Source organism: Podarcis bocagei, assembly GCF_964188305.1.
Source record: "Podarcis bocagei genome assembly, chromosome: 17".
Lineage (NCBI taxonomy): Eukaryota > Metazoa > Chordata > Lepidosauria > Squamata > Lacertidae > Podarcis > Podarcis bocagei.
In genome coordinates this window covers 32,260,409-32,279,226 of record NC_138143.1, presented here as the reverse complement: position 1 = coordinate 32,279,226, position 18,818 = coordinate 32,260,409, and the positions used below count along the sequence as shown (strand labels likewise).

At 47.7% G+C, this 18,818-nt stretch overlaps 1 protein-coding gene across 3 annotated transcripts; it reads left to right on the top strand.

Moving 5' to 3' along the window:
- Positions 1–4,793: 4,793 nt before the first annotated feature.
- On the top strand, positions 4,794–17,645 carry FUT10 (fucosyltransferase 10). 3 transcript variants are annotated; one of them, XM_081176660.1, is made up of 5 exons: positions 4,794–5,009; positions 6,971–7,270; positions 8,960–9,254; positions 14,297–15,132; positions 16,642–17,645. In XM_081176660.1, exons 2-5 carry the CDS (start codon positions 7,190–7,192, stop codon positions 16,864–16,866), a joined length of 1,437 nt encoding a protein of 478 aa, XP_081032786.1. In that variant the 5' UTR covers positions 4,794–5,009; positions 6,971–7,189; the 3' UTR covers positions 16,867–17,645. The 3 variants fall into 3 exon arrangements, with proteins under 3 accessions (XP_081032786.1, XP_081032785.1, XP_081032787.1); XM_081176659.1 differs by having other exon boundaries at positions 6,968–7,270; XM_081176661.1 differs by having other exon boundaries at positions 4,795–5,009; positions 6,968–7,182.
- Positions 17,646–18,818: the final 1,173 nt, after the last annotated feature.

Below are 18,818 nucleotides of genomic sequence, written 5' to 3'. Positions count from 1 at the left end.
CTGGTAGCTTTGAGAACATTGTCCAACCATCTCGTCTTCTGCCGTCCCCTTCTCCTTGTGCCCTCCATCTTTCCCAACATCAGGGTCTTTTCCAGGGAGTCTTCTCTTCTCAAGAGGTGGCCAAAGTATTGGAGTCTCAGCTTCAGGATCTGTCCTTCCAGTGAGCACTCAGGGCTGATTTCCTTCAGAATGGAGAAGTTTGATCTTCTTGCAGTCCATGGGACTCTCAAGAGTCTCCTCCCAACACCATAATTCAAAAGCATCAATTCTTCGGCGATCAGCCTTCTTTATGGTCCAGCTTACCCGGTGCAAATGAGGTTTAGTCTGCAGCCTTAATTTCCAAGTAAACACGCACAGAGCTGGGCTGTACATTTTGCTTTTATGTATCATTACTTTGGTTTTCTCTATAAGCTAAAATAGATCATTACAACCCAGTCCAGACAGATCTTTGTGGGAGAGCAGGAGTCTGCAGACAATGCATACATGCAGAGTGACATCTGGATTGCTCATCACAGTGCTCATTCAGATCAGACCCCATGTGGCTTTTTACATACCTACACATCAGATTTATTAAAGATGGACCCCAAATTTTGGGACCCCCTCCAAACTGATGCCAAAGTTTTGTACTCGTTTAATAAACCTCTGCACATCTGCACCTGAGCCCACAAGTTTTGCATGACTAGACTTGGAACCAGTTTGCAGAGCAGGAGGCGCTGCCGGGGGAGCGGTGGTTTTTATTATTGTGCCCTGTGATCTCCTGTACTGGAAGTTTAATAAACAAGCAGTAACATTGATTTCCTAAATGCCTTAAAAAGCAAGACACAGTTCACTATAAAATAAAATGAAAATAGTGCTGGGCTGCTGTTATATAAGGCCGGCAATTTGGCCCAAATTGTCAAATACTGGGGCTTGCTGGGATCTCCTCTTTTATTCCCTAGAACAGGGTTTCCCAAATTGGGGTCTTCAGCAGTTTTTGGACTACAACTCCCATCATCCCTAGCTAGCAGATCAGGGATGATGGGAACTGTAGTCCAAAACAGCTGGAGACTCAAGTTTGGTAAACACTGCCCTAGAGCAAATGGGGATTTGTGGGAAAGAAGAAATGTGGAGTGGCAGTGGAGAAAAGCTGGGAGGAGTGATTTTGTGTTTCGTGCCTCTTGTTCTCTAAACTAGCAATCTGAAAAGAACCCTGTAGACATAAGGACCACTTTTGTGGCCATGCAAAATGTTTTCATTTCTGCTCAACCCTAAATATAAGAAAAGAGCCCTGACTACAAGCTTGCAATAAAGGTTTAACATTGTTATCAGATCCCTGAAGTGTCAACAGTGAACACACATCGGATGCAATGTATTTTTTCTACTACTGTACCATGAAGAAGAGCTCATAGCTTGTAGGTTGTCAACACTGCCCTCCGTACATTAAATTTTGAAACTTAAAGGTAAATGTAAAGGGACCCCTGACCATTAGGTCCAGTCATGACCGACTCTGGGGTTGCGGCACTCATCTCGCTTTATTGCCCGAGGGAGCCGGCGTACAGCTTCCGGATCATGTGGCCAGCATGACTAAGCCGCTTCTGGCGAACCAGAGCAGTACACAGAAACGCCGTTTACCTTCCCGCCGGAGCGGTACCTGTTTATCTACTTGCACTTCAACGTGCTTTCGAACTGCTAGGTTGGCAGGAGCAGGGACCGAGCAAGGGGAGCTCACCCTGTCGCGGGGATTCGAAACGCCGACCTTCTGATCGGCAAGTCCTAGGCTCTGTGGTTTAACCCACGGCGCCAACTTACTTCATGTTAAACTTTCTCAGTAGTGAGAATGTAGTAACCTCTTGATTCCTGTGGATGGCAGAGCAGGTCAAGTAACATGGTTATATTCCATCTCATTATCACATCATCAGCCAATATCTATCTATCCAACACCAAATTCAACAATCAAAGTCTATGACAATGGTGTATCATGTCGAATGTAAACGGCCCGTGAAAAAAGACTCTTATGAATTGAAAGTGGCGATGCTATACTGTATGTACTTCTCCTTGTTTGTTTTCATTTCACAAAAAAAGCTAAGTAAAAATAAATAATAATTTAAAAACAATCGGAAGCAGTGTGCTATCAAAGGTCTTTTTATTTTAAGTGAAGTAAAGTATGATGAAGCCAGAAAGGGGGGGGGGAGCGGAGAGAGAAGGGCAACACCACGGAAAACAACGTAGGAAGTCAACTTTAAATTTGTATTAAATTGAATTAATTGGATGTAAATTCATTTTAAAAATCGAAAAGTAATAACAATTAATTAGCAAAGGGGACACCTGATATATAATGGAGGGAATTCCTAAGCTGGGAGGTGCTGACAGGCTAAAGGCCTGATCCCTGTAATATGCGTAATGGGCCTCCTGATAAGATCCTATGTGCAGCATTTCCTCTCCTATAGAGCACAGCTAGGTACATAAGGGGTGAAAGGATTTTCTCAGGATCCCGACGCCAAACTGTAAAGGGCTTTGTACAGCAGATCCAACACTCTGAATTTTGTTCAGTAGTTTGGTACTATAGCTAATTGGCAGCAGGTGTAACATGGTGCTGATAGTCTGCCAAGTCGCTGCATTTTGCAGTAGCTGGATTTTCTGCGTCGGCTTCAAGGATGTCCCTTAATGTGGGGTGGGGAGGCATGAGACAAGTTCAGAGCAAACAAAAAACCTAACTGCGCACTACTATCTGTCCTGAGTGTTTGGTGTAAGGTAAAGGTAAAGGGACCCCTGACCATTAGGTCCAGGCGTGACCGACTCTGGAGTTGCGGCGCTCATCTTGCTTTATTGGCCGAGGGAGCCGGCGTACAGCTTCCGGGTCATGTGGCCAGCATGACTAAGCCGCTTCTGGCGAACCAGAGCAGCGCATGGAAACGCCGTTTACCTTTCCACCAGAGCGGTACCTATTTATCTACTTGCACTTTGACGTGCTTTCGAACTGCTAGGTTGGCAGGAGCAGGGACCAAGCAACGGGAGCTCACCCCGTCGTGGGGATTCAAACCGCCGACCTTCTGATTGGCAAGTCCTAGGTTCTGTAGTTTAACCCACAGCGCCACCTGCATCCCTATAGTGTTTGGTGTATGTGTGCATATATTGTTGCAGGCACCTGTCTGTCTCAAGAGACAATGTGTGTGTGTATTATTTTCATCCCACTGTTTCTCCAAAGGGCTCGAAAGGGCATACATGAGCCATCCCAAGCCATCCTCACAATGACCTTGCTCTTAGGCTGTGATTGGGCCTAAGCCACCCAGTGTGTTCAATAGCTGAGTGGGGATATGAACCTGTTCTCCTAGGTCATGTGTAGGCAAACTAAGGCCCGGGGGCCAGATCCGGCTCAATCACCTTCTAAATCTGGCCCATGGATGGTCCAGGAATCAGCATGTTTTTACATTAGTAGAATGCATCCTTTTATTTAAAATGCATCTCTGGGTTATTTGTGGGGCATAGGAATTCGTTCATCCCCCTCCCCAAAAAATATAGTCCGGCCCCCCCACAAGGTCTGAGGGACAGTGGACCGGCCCCCTGCTGAAAAAGTTTGCTGAGCCTTGTCCTAGGCACACCACAATGCCACATCAGTGGCTGGATAGCTCAGTTGGTAGAGCATGAGATTCTTCATTCCAGGGTTGTGGGTTCAAGTCCCATGGTGGGTGAAAGCATAGGCTCCAACTTCCCCCAATAAAATATTTGAGGGGGCCCTGCACCCCTCAAGTTGATGGGCATTGCCATTCAAATGGTGAGTGCTACATCATGTGATCGATTATGCAGGATGGGGCTTACCTGCCGCCCCCCCAAATTTTATTCAAGTTGGCACCCCTGGGTGAAAGATTCCTGCATTGCTGGGGGTTAGACTGGATGACCCTTGTGGACCCTTCCAACTCTACAATTCTATGATTCTATGGCCAGGTATGCATATTTCAAATTATTTATGCATATGAATAGATATTTGAAGAGTAGAGATATATATATTCATATGCATAGATAATTTGAAATATCTATTTGAAGAGTATACATATTTCAAATGATCTATGCATATGAATATATATTTGAAGAGTATACATATTTCAAATTATCTATGCATATGAATATATATTTGCAGAGTATGCATGTTTCAAATTATCTATGCATATAAATATATATTTGAAGAGTTGATAAGACCGATAATTTGCTAGCTGCTGAATTTCTTATTTTTAGTTTTATGTGAACTCTCCCTGAGAAGAAGGCGTGATGCACAAATTACCTTAAGTAAAGACATGCTAAGGGATAAAAGACGCAACTGTCCCGCCTTAAATGATTCGGATGTGTGTGTGATCCTCAGCTGCTTCGTGATGAATGATCTCAAAGGGCTTTTTAGCGCTCCTGTAAAGATATATGTATGTATTCCACTGACGCAGCTCAGTCCTCCCGCTGGCAAAGAGCTTTAGCATAATGCAGCAGCCGTCCATCCTTGCAAAGGCGAGAGCCGCAGCTGCCGGTTCTTTTAAACGCGCTCTTTCCAACGGGAAGCCCGAAGCCCTTCTCCCCAAAAAACCCAAATTGTCGCTGATGCTTAATTTATTTAATTGCGTGTTGTTGTTGTTTCCTACCCCGCTTACCGAGATCGCCTGGCTCGGGGGATGGTTTCTTCCATGGAGGGAATGACTTCGCTAAAATGCTGATACTATTAGTGCAATTAGACTAACTTTCCCTTACAATATTTAAAGAGAAAGAGAGACGACGTCGCCTCTCCCCGCAATTCCTGGCTCCGGCTCTGTTTCCCGAAGCTGGTTCCTAAGTGAAACCCGGAACGTGGGAATTCATGAACTGGATTTCCCAGGCGCTTTCCCAAACGGACGGTCGGTTTTAGCACTGTAGCTTTTCCATCCTTCTCCAGGTTTTGCAGTAATCCGGAGAGCTGTTAAAAAAAACCAAGTACAAACTGAAAGTAAAAAGCAAAAAAACCAACCCACAAAAAACAGCCTAGCAGCAACAAGACGGAAGAGCTGTTATCCGGGGTGAGTTTTTTTAAAATATAATATAAATATAGATATATAAACATACACAGAGGGAGAGACAGAGACAGATCTCCTGCAGTCTAGGATGTTACACAATGCTATAAAGATGAAGGAGCCGCTTGAGGCTGTTGTATGTTTTAAAGGACTGGGGGAAAGAGAGAAAAGAAAGACTTTCTTGGTACCCCGAAGCTTCCCCCGCCTTCCCAGCTGCCCTGATAAAAGGGCCGTTTGAGTCTTTCAGTCCATCGGGAAACAAGGATAGGAATTCAGATTTCTAATCGTGTTTTGCTGCCTGGCCCCTTGTGCCTGTAACAGAAGGCTGATGGGGAAACGTTTGCTTGCTTAATTTTCACATTTTATTTTATCCTTGTACCAGGAACAGCTTTACTTAAAAAGAAGAAAAAGTAGTGGTAGTTATGCTTGTCACTACTGTTCAAGGCAGAGGAGTAGGGCCAGTAAAGGAAAGTTGGCAACTTTGACTCTGGAAGCTTCTTCTAGTCAAAGGGACCCTTATACAGCAGTACCTCGGGTTACAGATGCTTCAGGTTACAGACGCTGCTAACCGAGAAATAGTACTTCGGGTTAAGAACTTTGCTTCAGGATGAGAACAGAAATCGCGTGGCGGCAGCGGGAGGCCCCATTAGCTAAAGTGGTACCTCAGGTTAAGAACAGTTTCAGGTTAAGAAAGGACCTCCAGAACAAATTAAGTTCTTAACCCGAGGTACCACTGTGCTACCCTGTTTAAAGTGAGAGGTCTTGTCTTGTGTGAGCCTTAGCTAGTTAACAGAAGTGCTGCGCCAAAGTATCCCACGAAAAGGAAACAAATTGCTTCAGGTTTTTTGTCCCAGACAGTTAATCCAGGGGCAAGAGGATGCCAGTACTCTGCTTATTGGTTAATAAGCAGAGTCATTGAAACTATTTAAGGCAAGAAGCCCTCCTTCAGAAAATGGAAGACTTGGGCAAATGAAAAAATAAATAAATACAGACTTTTGTTAACATAAATGCAATCAAACCATGATGGGGACAACAAAAAGCTTGAGGAGCATGTTCCTATAAGTGCCAACCATAGAAAATATTTAAGTACAGCAGTAGCAGGAAATGAGATAGGGAGCTTTCAGCAGTGACCGGAGTCAGATACGTGCTAAAAGAGGCAAACAAGATGACAGAGAAATAAAATGAGTTGTTCACACTGGAAGCCTGAGGACAGATAGATTCCTGTGCCTGAACCAACCAACCTGAAGAAGTGAGTGGTGACAAGGTTTTAGGCCTTGCTGACAAATTAAAAACTGACATATCATTGGGTTCAGATGGCACTGAGGACTCAAATGTGAAGTTGCTGGTCTTCTAACAAAAGTATGTATATCTTGACACTTAGGTGAGCCTCCATACCTGCAGACTAGAAAGCGGTCAGTGGAACACCGGTTTTTAAAAGGGGGTTGCCTGCACAAAGCCCATAAGGACTATAAACTGGCTATTAATAGAAACTCTGTTATATATAAAGAAAGCTGAAGTTCTTGGACTGCAGAATTCTGTTCCTAAAATGAAAGCCTGTTCTCTTTTGTACTTGTATAGTGACAGACATAAAACACACAAAGCCTTGATTACGATGAAATAACATTTGCGTCCAATATCTTTTCTGATATAAAGTGAAGCGCAGTACAGTCATACCTCAGGCTGAAGTAGCTTCGGGATAAGTATTTTCGGGTTGCGCGCTGCTGCGACCCAGAAGTAACGGCGCGTGTTACTACCGGGTTTCGCCGCTCGCGCATGCACAGATGGTCAAAATGACGTCATGCGCAGAAGCGGTGAATCGCGAGACGTGCGGACGCGGGTTGCGTTCGCTTCTGGATGCGAACGGGGTTCCGGAACGGATCCCGTTCGCATCCAGAGGTACCACTGTATATCAAACTGGCTGTACCAGTGCCTCTAAAACACACCTCTGCCCTGTTTCCCTTTAGCAGATGCATTCGCTTCCAAGAAGTCATTGGTTCAAGAAGCTGCATGGTAGAAGATCAGAAATGCGGCCAATTTTTAATCACTGCCCTTGATGGCATTGGTTCCCCCATCACTGGTGGCAATGGAGAAGGACCAGGAGGTGAAGGGAAGTTAAGACCATCTGTGGAGTATGTTGCAGCAATTCTGAAGAGGCAACGCCTGCTTCCTATGCCCAGACGTAAGGCATGAATGCAATGAGGAAGAAGAGATTTTGGGCATCCTGCTTCTGCATAATGGCCATCTTTTTTCTGCTCATCACCCTCCAGGTACTACAGATACTCAGGGTCAGGAGTTGAGCACTGATTTAGGCTGAAACACGCCATACTCTTAAACTTAGGGTCATGGGTTCAAGTTCCACACTGGGCGAAGAATTTCTGCATTGCAGAGGGTTGGACTAGATGACCCTCGCGGTCCCTTCCAATTCTATGATTCTGTGGCAGGAATGTTGGCATGAAGAGAAGTGCAGGCTTGCCCACCCAGACAGCTTCAGCACAGTCCCCTGGGTTCCCAGGTCCTAAGGGAGATCCTCTTTTGCCTATCTTTCTACCCCAGGGGTATGGCATCTCCATGACCACCCAGACTGTATTTATATTTATTTATAAGGCACCAACTCAAATCAGAAAAACATTGTAGCTGTGTGCACCCAAAACACAACGGACTAAAATATAATAATACACCAAAGCAAATGACCAACAATAGATTTCTCTAAATAAAAACTCCTGACAAGACCAAAACAAAAACACCTCGTTTTCAGCAGATGACAGAGCATCAAAATTGGGATTTCATTGGGATTGAACTAAGTTGTTGCGCATGCATGGAACAAGGCCTGTTCCTGCATCAGGATTTCCCCACTGTCTCCTTTACCCATGCCCCCCTAAATCTGCTCTGGAGGGTTGGAGGAACACCCAGACAAAGGGGGCGAAGGGGGGGGGGAATTCTTATTGCGTGAGCAGACCTTGCGTGCATGCCACAGTTAGCACTACACTGAATTACATCCAATAGGAACAGTGTTCCAAAATACTGGGGCCGCTATTGGTGCCATGGATGTTGGACTCTCAGCTGTCATCTGCCCCAGCCAGCATGGCCAATGGTCAGGGCTGCTGGGAGTTGTGTACTCCTGCAACAACCCTTCCCTGAGGCAACGCTCCCAACCTCTGCCCTCTGCTGATGAGCTTCCCCCATTGATGGATTTTTCATTAGTAAAGGAATTTGATGCATGCATGATATTAACATGTGAAGCTTTTAGCAGTACAGTGGTACCTCAGGTTAAGTACTTAATTCGTTCCGGAGGTCCGTTCTTAACCTGAAACTGTTCTTAACCTGAAGCACCACTTTAGCTAATGGGGCCTCCCACTGCTGCCGTGCCGCCGGAGCCCAATTTCTGTTCTCATCCTGAAGCAAAGTTCTTAATCTGAAGCACTATTTCTGGGTTAGTGGAGTCTGTAACCTGAAGCGTATGTAACCTGAAGTGTATGTGACCTGAAGTACCACTGTATGGAGGTAAATATTATGAGCTAATGCAGGGTTCCTCTACCTTGGCCCTCTGGAAGTTTTTGGCATACAACTCCCATGACTCCTAGCCAGCAGGACCAGTGGTCAGGGATGATGGGAATTGTAGTCTCAAAACATCTGGAGGGCTGAGGAAGCCTGAGCTTCTCAGGGATATACTGTTAAGAGACACAGCTGCAGTGGTTGATTGAAAAGTTGGCAGCCTAATGATGAAAACAATATTCCAACCAACCCAACATCTTAAGTCACATGAGAATAGTAAGGTCACAATCATTGCATCATTTCCCCAACTACTATCTACTAGAACTAAATTCTACAGAGACCAGGGCCTACTGTTTTCTCCATTTTAAAGCAGGCCTCAGTGGGTGCTCTATTATACAGAATGATAGTTCATGCCATGTATAATGAGACTTCAATAAGGACAGATTTCTCTTTCCCCTTGAAAGGTGGTTGTAGAGCTTGGAAAGTCTGAAAGGAAGATGACGAAAACCTCCATTTCACAAAACAGCGCACTGAAAGATGAAGAATGGCAGAAATACACCTATCTGTTTGTAAAGAAGCCGGAACTCCCCAGCGATACAAAGACCATTTTGAACAACGACCGATATCCTATCTTGCTGTGGTGGTCTCCGCTGACAGGAGAGACAGGGCGGCTTGGTCGGTGCGGACAAGACGCTTGCTTCTTTACTATCAACAGGACCTATCAGCACAACTCTATGACTAAAGCATTTCTGTTTTATGGTAAGAGGCTGGTTCATTTTATTCTTCAAGATGATGAGTGACTTTGCCTTTCCTCCTCGCTCACATGGCTCATTTATCTTGTAGCTGCCAAGCATAACAGAGAAAAGAAGTGGGGCCTGCAACAGAATGTTGCAGCGTGGCGTGCTGCTTTTCGGGGTCTGCTGTTTGGGATTCCAGCCACTCCATTTCAGTCCTCCTTTCTTCTGGGTTTTCTGTTCCCCACCATGGTCAGTGAGCATGCTATGGCCATTGATCTTACTGCCTTAAGTCCCCTCCCCCCAAAGGATGTTTCTGTACTCCTGCAAACCCTGAGATTTCCCCAAGTCTGCTGAAACCTCCCTTTTATGTGGGGATGGTGCCATTTTGGCTATATAAAGATTGGTACTCACAGCTGAACACTGGAAATGGAGATAATTAATGTGAATAGTCAGTTTTCAGAGAGGTAGCCATATTAGTTTCAAGCAAAAAAACCAGTTCTATCGTTACTATAAAGACCAACAGATTTACTTGGGCGTAAATTCAGGTGCATGAATTGTTATCTTCAGTTGTAGAGTGTGTGTGTGTGCATGCATACGTACACACTTTTAGAGGAAAAAATATTGCAAACAATGAAGACAAACGGTAACAAGATGTAAAAAGTACAGTCTGTGAAAAATCTACCGTATTTTTCGCCCTATAGGACGCACCGGCCCATAGGACGCACCAAGTTTTTTGGGGAGGAAATCAAGGGAAAAAAAATTATTTCCCCCCCAGGTTTGCGCAGCCATCCCCAAGCTAGAAGAGAGAGACAGAGCGCTCCATCTCCCTCTTCTGCCTTCAGGGACAGCATCTCTAGCCTCCGTGGGGCAGCGGCTTGCCCCGCTGTCCCCCAGCTTATGGGGCTGGCGATGGGGAGAAGCAAGCTTGCTTCTCTCCCCCCCGCCCGCCAGCCTCCAGATCAGGTCCGGGAATAGCGGGGTGGCGGCGCTCCGCCTCCCTGCTATCCCCCGAGCTTATGGGCTGCAGGCTGCTGCCTGCAAGCCTTGCGACCCCGCAGGACCTCGCGCCGGGATCCGGGGGGTGGCACGGAGCTGCAGGAAGCCCTGGAGCACAGGCAGCTCCGCGCCACCCTCCGGAGCCCCGCGCAGCTTCGCGCCGGGATCGGGAGGGTGGCGCGGAGGTGCCTGTGCTCCAGGGCTTCTTGCAACTCCGCGCCACCCTCTGGAGCCCCGCGCAGCTCCGCGCCGGGATCGGGAGGGTGGCGCGGAGCTGCAAGAAGCCCTGGAGCACAGGCAGCTCCCCGCCACCCTCCGGAGCTCCGCGCAGCTTCGCGCCGGGATCGGGAGGGTGGCGCGGAGGTGCCTGTGTTCCAGGGCTTCTTGCAGCTCTGCGCCACCCTCTGGAGCCCCACGCAGCTCCGCGCCAGGATCGGGAGGGTGGCGCGGAGCTGCAAGAAGCCCTGGAGCGCAGGCAGCTCCGCGCCGCCCTCCGGAGCCCCGCGCAGCTTCGCGCCGGGATCGGGAGGGTGGCACGGAGGTGCCTGTGCTCCAGGGCTTCTTGCAGCTCCGCGCCACCCTCCGGAGCCCTGCGCAGCTTCGCGCCGGGATCGGGAGGGTGGCGCGGAGCTGCAAGAAGCCCTGGAGCGCAGGCAGCTCCGCGCCACCCTCCAGAGCCCTGCGCAGCTTCGCGCCGGGATCGGGAGGGTGGCGCGGAGCTGCAAGAAGCCCTGGAGCACAGGCAGCTCCCCGCCACCCTCCGGAGCTCCGCGCAGCTTCGCGCCGGGATCGGGAGGGTGGCGCGGAGCTGCAAGAAGCCCTGGAGCGCAGGCAGCTCCGCGCCGCCCTCCGGAGCCCCGCGCAGCTTCGCGCCGGGATCGGGAGGGTGGCACGGAGCTGCAAGAAGCCCTGGAGCGCAGGCAGCTCCGCGCCGCCCTCCGGAGCCCCGCGCAGCTTCGCGCCGGGATCGGGAGGGTGGCACGGAGCTGCAAGAAGCCCTGGAGCGCAGGCAGCTCCGCGCCACCCTCCGGAGCCCCGCGCGGCTTTGCGCCGGTATCCGGAGGGTGGCGCGGAGCTGCAAGAAGCCCTGGACCACAGGCAGCTCCGCGCCACCCTTCGGAGCTCCGCGCAGCTTCGCGCCGGGATCGGGAGGGTGGCGCGGAGCTGCAAGAAGCCCTGGAGCGCAGGCAGCTCCGCGCCACCCTTCGGAGCTCCGCGCAGCTTCGCGCCGGGATCGGGAGGGTGGCGCGGAGCTGCAAGAAGCCCTGGAGCGCAGGCAGCTCCGCGCCGCCCTCCGGAGCCCCGCGCAGCTTCGCGCCGGGATCGGGAGGGTGGCGCGGAGCTGCAAGAAGCCCTGGAGCGCAGGCAGCTCCGCGCCACCCTCCGGAGCCCCGCGCGGCTTTGCGCCGGTATCCGGAGGGTGGCGCGGAGCTGCAAGAAGCCCTGGACCACAGGCAGCTCCGCGCCACCCTTCGGAGCTCCGCGCAGCTTCGCGCCGGGATCGGGAGGGTGGCGCGGAGCTGCAAGAAGCCCGGGAAAGCCTGCATTCGCCCCATAGGACGCACACACATTTCCCTTTCATTTTTGGAGGGGAAAAAGTGCGTCCTATAGGGCGAAAAATACGGTACATACCTTTCACAACAATACTATTTGGTTGTAACACAATCATCCTAGCATTGCAAATCTTAATAATACCTTAAGTGGGACAGGAAACCATGATCTCAGTTCAAGCCTAAATGGACTGGCTACTTACTAAATAAGGACTGGCTACTTACTTTAATAAAAGCTCTTGGAAAATACCTACGGGGATCATAAGAAAACTTGTTATGTCAGTGACCTGCATGTTGCCCATCCGTAACTTAGACCATTATTTATTTTGTCACAAACATTAAAGTATGAAATGTGCTCATAATTACAATCTTATTCTGCATTTTCTCATCATAAACCTTGTAATGCCTCTCTGTCTTTTTCTGGTCTGAAGCATATTTTTTATCATCTCTTCTATCCTTTAAGACATATTGTCTATCAGCTTGGCTAAGATTAATGCGTTGTATCAAATCAATCAGTCATCCTAGTGTTTCACCTTGGAAGTATCCTTTTATAGGCTTCTCTCTGCATGTCCTTTATCTTCACCATTAGTAGACAGCTCTGACTTTATTTTCTCAGCAAGAATTGGACTCTGTTTGTTTACAATATCACCTAAAAGTTGTAATATCCACTTGAGGGTGCTCATAGTTCCCCAGTTTAATGCGGTTTTAAAAATTGTATTCAGTACTTCTCTAGTGGGTGCACTGAAATTTTTTTGCTGCTAATGTTGTCAAAGCCTCCGTTTCTGAAACCCAAGTCACAACATGCAGCTACTCTCTTTAAAAACATGCAGCTGCCCCCAATGGATACAACTAAAATCCAGGAGCAGGAAAAGTAGATAAAAGTTTTGAAACAAGTTTCACAATTCCCATGGAGCTGGTGATTCTTGGGCTGAATTATTTTGGCTGTCAAGCACAAAACTGACTTTATTATCTCTCTCCTCAGAGCTGTAATAAAAATATTATTTTCACAATACATGTCCGCAGGATATTCCCTTTATAATTCAAAACCACATCTAGAGAGATTTATTATTCAGATAGACCCGAACACTGGAAGTTTAAGGGAATCAAGTTTTATTGAGCTTTTCTCAGAATGTATAGCATCCTTTTTATATATAACTTTAGATACCTGTCACAGCACTTTTTATCCTGCAATGTTTTATGAACTCCAAATAGAAAACTAGCATAAACTTACAGTGCAGTCCTATAAATGTCTACTCAGAAACAAGTCCTGTTGAATTCAATGGGTCTTACAGTTGTATATAGGATCGCAGTGTTAACTGTTTTATATTGCGAAGACCCATTAGGAACAGCCTTGCTGCAGCCTTTGTTGCTTACCTGCTTAGAAGCAGAATCAGGATCCCATTTGTAGCTAAAATGGCATCACCCACACAGAAGTGGGAGTTCTCAGCAGATCTGGAGGAAATCCAAGGACTAGAAGTACAAAAAAAAAAAAAAAAAGCTTTAGGAAGAACCCAGGTGTATATCTGTGTACAGCTCACTGAGGACTGATGTCATGGACTGGTTGGACACAGAAGAATGGTGGCAAGAACCAGCTGGGGAACCACCAAGGGAAGAAGGCTCAATGCTCAGGGAGTGGTGGTGGGACAATGATGAATGGTCAGAGGGAGAAGAAGGAGGACTGGTAAGAGAAGGTCTTGGAATCTGAAGGGGTAACAGGGTTTAGTGAGCTGGGAGAGTCTGTGGCAGACAGCAGTCCAGAACCAGAACCAGAGGCTGAAGCATGAAATTGGGGTAAGGGAGGCCAAGAAGCAGAGGTGAGTCAGGCTGGTGAAGAGTCATGGGTGTCTCCCCCTTCTGCTGAGACCAGCTCCCTTCCCCCCTGGTCTCCCAGAACCAGAAGAGGCATGAAAAGGGCAAAGGAGAAGTTAGATTCACACAGGCACAGTCTCCTATCGCTTGGGGGGGGGGACCATGGAGAGGAGGGTACTTAGGCAGCTGTGATCTTCATTCTCAATGACTACTTCATAGGAGGCAAGACCTGACAGAGATGAGTTGCTGTGCTCATTAGGTCTGACACTCCACCAAGTGGTCCTGTTTTTGCTAATTAACTCCAGCTTGCACAGTGTGACTTGCCACTGGCTTGCTTCTGACAACTGAGCATCTCAACAGGCATGCTATCCAACTGTTGGTGGGTGAGTGTGTGATGAGTGGAATGGCAATCTTGGGGCAGGAGAAAGGGGAATGGAGTATGCTGGAAAATGGCTCTCTCAACAGAAGCACATGCAACATTCCATTGTGGGTCCCACTTGTTTTGCATGTTACTAAGATGTTGGGGGGGGGGGGAGAGAGCCATAGGCGAGAGAGGGGCGGTGATGGTCGTGAATACTATGCTGCCTTGGTAATATGCTGTTCATATCATTCATAGAAGCGCAGCCAGGTTGAATAATGTTTTCCAATATTTCTTTCACTGGGAGCAATACTGGTTTCTTTCTCTCCCATTTGTATTTTCAACATCTAGGTACTGACTTCAGCATAGATAGTTTACCTCTCCCCCGAAAAGACCACCATGACTGGGCCCTTTTCCACGAGGAGTCACCCAAAAACAATTACAAGCTCTTCCAGAGACCTGCCATCACTCTGTTCAACCACACGGCAACGTTCAGCCGCCACTCACACCTGCCACTCACCACACAGTACCTTGAAAGCATTGAGGCCTTAAAATCCCTGAGGTACATGATTCCTTTGCAAAACAAGAACAGCTTGAGGAAAAGACTCGCACCCCTCGTATATGTACAGTCTGACTGCGATCCTCCCTCTGACCGGGACAGCTATGTACAGGAGCTTATGGCTCACATTGAAGTAGACTCCTATGGTGCCTGCTTGCATAACAGAGATCTGCCGGAGCAGCTTGAAAACCCTGCCTCCATGGATAACGATAACTTCTACAAGATACTTGCTCAGTACAAATTTGTCCTTGCCTTTGAGAATGCTGTCTGTGAAGATTATATCACTGAAAAGCTCTGGAGACCACTGAAGCTGGGTGTGGTACCAGTTTATTATGGCTCTCCTAGCGTCAAAGACTGGCTTCCTAGCAATAAGAGTGCAATCCTGGTCACAGGATTCTCACACCCCAAGGACCTGGCACAGTACATCAAAGCTTTGGATGCAGATGATGAGAAATATGAGGCCTACCTTGAATGGAAGCTGAAAGGGGACATCTCCAACCAACACCTGCTTGCTGCTATAAAGGAACGCACATGGGGAGTGCAAGATATCATGAAGGACAATTACATAGATGCCTTTGAATGCATGGTGTGCACTAGAATATGGGGAAATATGAGGAGACAAGCAAAGGTAATTATAAAGCCATCTGCCCTGTTATAGCCAGGCTTGCACCATCTCATGAGTCAGACTTGCCAGGTACTAATTGTAGAGTGGAGTCACTTTGTGGCAGGTGTGGTGTATGAGTTCTGACAAATAGAAGCAGGGCCAGAGATAAGCTCTCCAGGACCAAGGAGAGCTCCCAAGGAAAGGAAGGCAGATGTTGTTCTCCCAGAGTCCCGAGTTTATATGAGTGTTTATAAGAGGAATAAGGACCTTGTGGCATGTCAGCTGTGGTAGTACAGTGGTACCTCGGGTTACATACGCTTCAGGTTACAGACTCCGCTAACCCAGAAATAGTACCTCGGGTTAAGAACTTTGCTTCAGGATGAGAACAGAAATCATTCTCTGGCGGCGCGGCACCAGCAGGAGGCCCCATTAGCTAAAGTGGTGCTTCAGGTTAAGAACAGTTTCAGGTTAAGAACGGACCTCCGGAACGAATGAAATACGTAACCCGAGGTACCACTGTATTCCAACTCCTATCAGACTTAGCAGCATGGACATGGTCATGGGTAGAAGGGAGTTGGAATCCAACAACATCTGCAGGGCCACAGGTTCTTTGCTTTTTAATACCCTCTCCCCCAGTCTCATATTCTGTGAGTTCAACTCTTCTCCAGCTGCCTACAATATTGCAGCGAAATAATTCATCAGGCATTGCCTTGAGTGAAATTGCTGCTGACTTGGTCTTCAGTTAGCAGTCAAGGCTGACCTACAGAGTAGGTTGCACACATCAAGCAATGATTAGATCTAATGACAGCCCACAGTTTATTAAACTGCAATATTTCACAGCCTCTTGAGTGAAACATAATGCTTGTTTACAGAATCGCCGCAGCATTAAAAAAGACTGCAAGAAGTGGCAGGCACATTTTCATCCAAGCCCTGTCAAGTTTGCATCCCCGGCTTTGGCCTGGGAGAGCGGGATACAATAACAAATAAAAATTTATTATTATTATTATTATTATTAAATTCATCAAGCATGTTTCAGCCGTTCAAAGCTACACGGAGCGAACATGTAGACCTCATTCCTAGCTCAGTGGGGAGGGGAGTCTTTTTCAGACGGAGGGCTGCATTTGCAATGCGGAGCCATGCACACAAATGGCGCTATATAAATAAATACATGATGGTGATAATACCTGTGTAATATGAAATCCAGCACAACAGTTGTGCTAGTGGAAGGTGGCTGTGCGACAGGTTGTGCCCACAACAGTCTGTTGTGCAACCAGCCATCAGAACCATTCCGGCTTCCTGCACTTTCTCTTGTGCAAGCCATTCCATAATAATAATAATAATAATAATAATAATAATAATAATAATAATAATAATTTTTATTATTTATACCCCGCCCTCCCCAGCCAAGGCCCCTGCCCCACTATTTACCGGTAAGTGGAAGTGAGTGTATATTCATCCCTGCTTACGTGGTGGTTGATAAAATTCAGATTGTGTCCTCCCACCTCTCTTTCTCTCTTTTTCTCTCTCAACCAGGGAATGTTACCAAAAAAGTGGAATGCAGAAGCAAGCCACCTGAGCTGCCCTAAACCTCAACCATTTGTTTTTTCGTCTCGCAATACGCACAGAACGGCACTGCGGGAGATGTGGATACCGAGCTTTGAGCAGTCCAAGAGAGAAGCTCACACGCTGAGGCAGCTGGTCGAAAGGAACAGAAATTTCACAGCTCAGGAGTTTTGGACTATGGTGTTTAGAGAATGAGTTTAGAGGGAGACAATAGGCCCTTGACTCAAGCTAGAGGGGGAAACAAGCTAACACAGAGGAGCCTCTATGAGGAGCTGTTGTTTGTCGGTTGCCTTAATAAGATAGGAAGCAGTTTTAACCACTGAGATGATAAGAAATCATCGTATTCAGCGAATACTAATCCAGAAGACGAAGGACCCAGTTGGGTCATCTTATATTTTTTATACTAACGTATAAACTATTAATATAAATTATTAGTGTAATTAACATTGGAGCATTCACAGCAAAATGCAGCCATCTGCACTTTACTTTCCCAGTATGTGTGTGTGGTTTATTTTGCCTCTGCAGTTCCTCCCACCCTTGAGTTGGATACGTGTCAAGTCTTCCATCCAGATGGTTTGGTTTCCTGGCATCGCTCAAGCGAAGGGCCTTGTCTAAAGGGGTGGCCTTGCTGCTTATGTCATTTCTGCACCTGACAGGAAGCCAAGCCGTGCAGGAGAAAGGAGGACCTTGCAGATGAATCGCAGAGCAGCGTAGGAGGAGGAGCAACCTCAGGGGCAGTGTGCCAAATGCTCTGGGAGGGGGGGATGGTTTACGGAAAGCAGGCCTTAGAAATAGAGTCTCACCTAAGTGTGGTCCCTGTTGTTGGAGACTGGATTTTGTGCCACTCTGGCAAATTCTGTAAAGAGCCACTTTGTGGTTTGAATGAAGGACCTTGTTTCTTTTCATTTCTGGCTGGGCCAGGGTGATGGAGATGTCAACTATTGAACAGCATTATAAACAGCAATGGCAAGGCAGCATGTCCATGCTCTGATAATGTCTGAAGCATTTCTCTTAAGGAGGGAGGGCTGACCGTGCAGAGACAGGGATTTTCTTTTGTTAAGACCTGCACAATATCAGATGATTTGGGGCTTGATTTGAGTATCTTTATGGTTTTCGTTACTTGGGACTGGAAGTACGGGGCCAAAAGGCTTCTTCACGCACAGTCAGTGTCGCTTTTCCCAACATGCTGATTCCAGGGGGAAATAAAAGAGGGGGAAATCCTTTTATCAGTGAAAATTGGTGCTTTTTACCTAGCTGTTAAAAAAGTACAACAGCCCTACCAGGGAAAAAATGGCAACTATGTGTTGCCACGATTTTTTCCTGCTAGGACTCTTGGTTTTGTTTTTTAACAGCTGGGGTAAGATAAAGCTATAGGGACCCCTGACCATTAGGTCCAGTCGTGACCGACTCTGGGGTTGCGGCGCTGATCTCGCTTTATTGGCCGAGGGAGCCGGCGTACAGCTTCCGGGTCATGTGGCCAGTATGACTAAGCCGCTTCTGGCGAACCAGAGCAGCGCACGGAAACGCCGTTTATCTTCCCGCCAGAGTGGTACCTATTTATCTACTTGCACTTTGATATGCTTTCGACCTGCTAGGTTGGCAGGAGCAGGGACCGAGCAACGGGAGCTCACCCCGTCGCGGGAATTCGAACCACCAACCTTCTGATCAGCAAGTCCTAGGCTCTGTGGTTTAACCCACAGCGCCACCCGCGTCCCAACAGCTGGGGTAAACAAGTACAAATTGGGCTGATAGAGGTTTCCCCTCCCCTCCGCTCGCTGCGTCAACATGTTCTCATCACTGCATGTGGAAGAACGGGGACAATTTAGGACTACATCATTATCTGCAGCATCAAGACCTGACAAGACATAATCAAGGCTCACAAACACACAGCTTGTTGCTCTTGATCACGCATTTTGTTTGTGGTGAGCGACGGAGGCCATGCTGGGTGGCAAGAACAGCGATTGCACTGCAGGTTTGACCTCTCTGACCAAACACACCTCAGAGCAGGTGGGTGGGTCTATCAGAATACTCCTTTGCTCAGCATGTTTATGCATCATCCGTTCCCACCCCGACCCCCGACCTCAGCAGTTTCCGTTGTTGCTTGGCAGACTGAAATTTCCTGATACGGAGGAAGAATATAAAATGCA

Coding starts and splice junctions, on each gene's coding strand:
- FUT10 (XM_081176660.1), top strand. CDS start 7,190: ATGAATGCAATGAGGAAGAAGAGATTTTGGGCATCCTGCTTCTGCATA. Junction 9,255..14,296: donor TAAAGCATTTCTGTTTTATG/GTAAGAGGCTGG, acceptor TTCAACATCTAG/GTACTGACTTCAGCATAGAT. Junction 15,133..16,641: donor ATATGAGGAGACAAGCAAAG/GTAATTATAAAG, acceptor TCTCTCAACCAG/GGAATGTTACCAAAAAAGTG.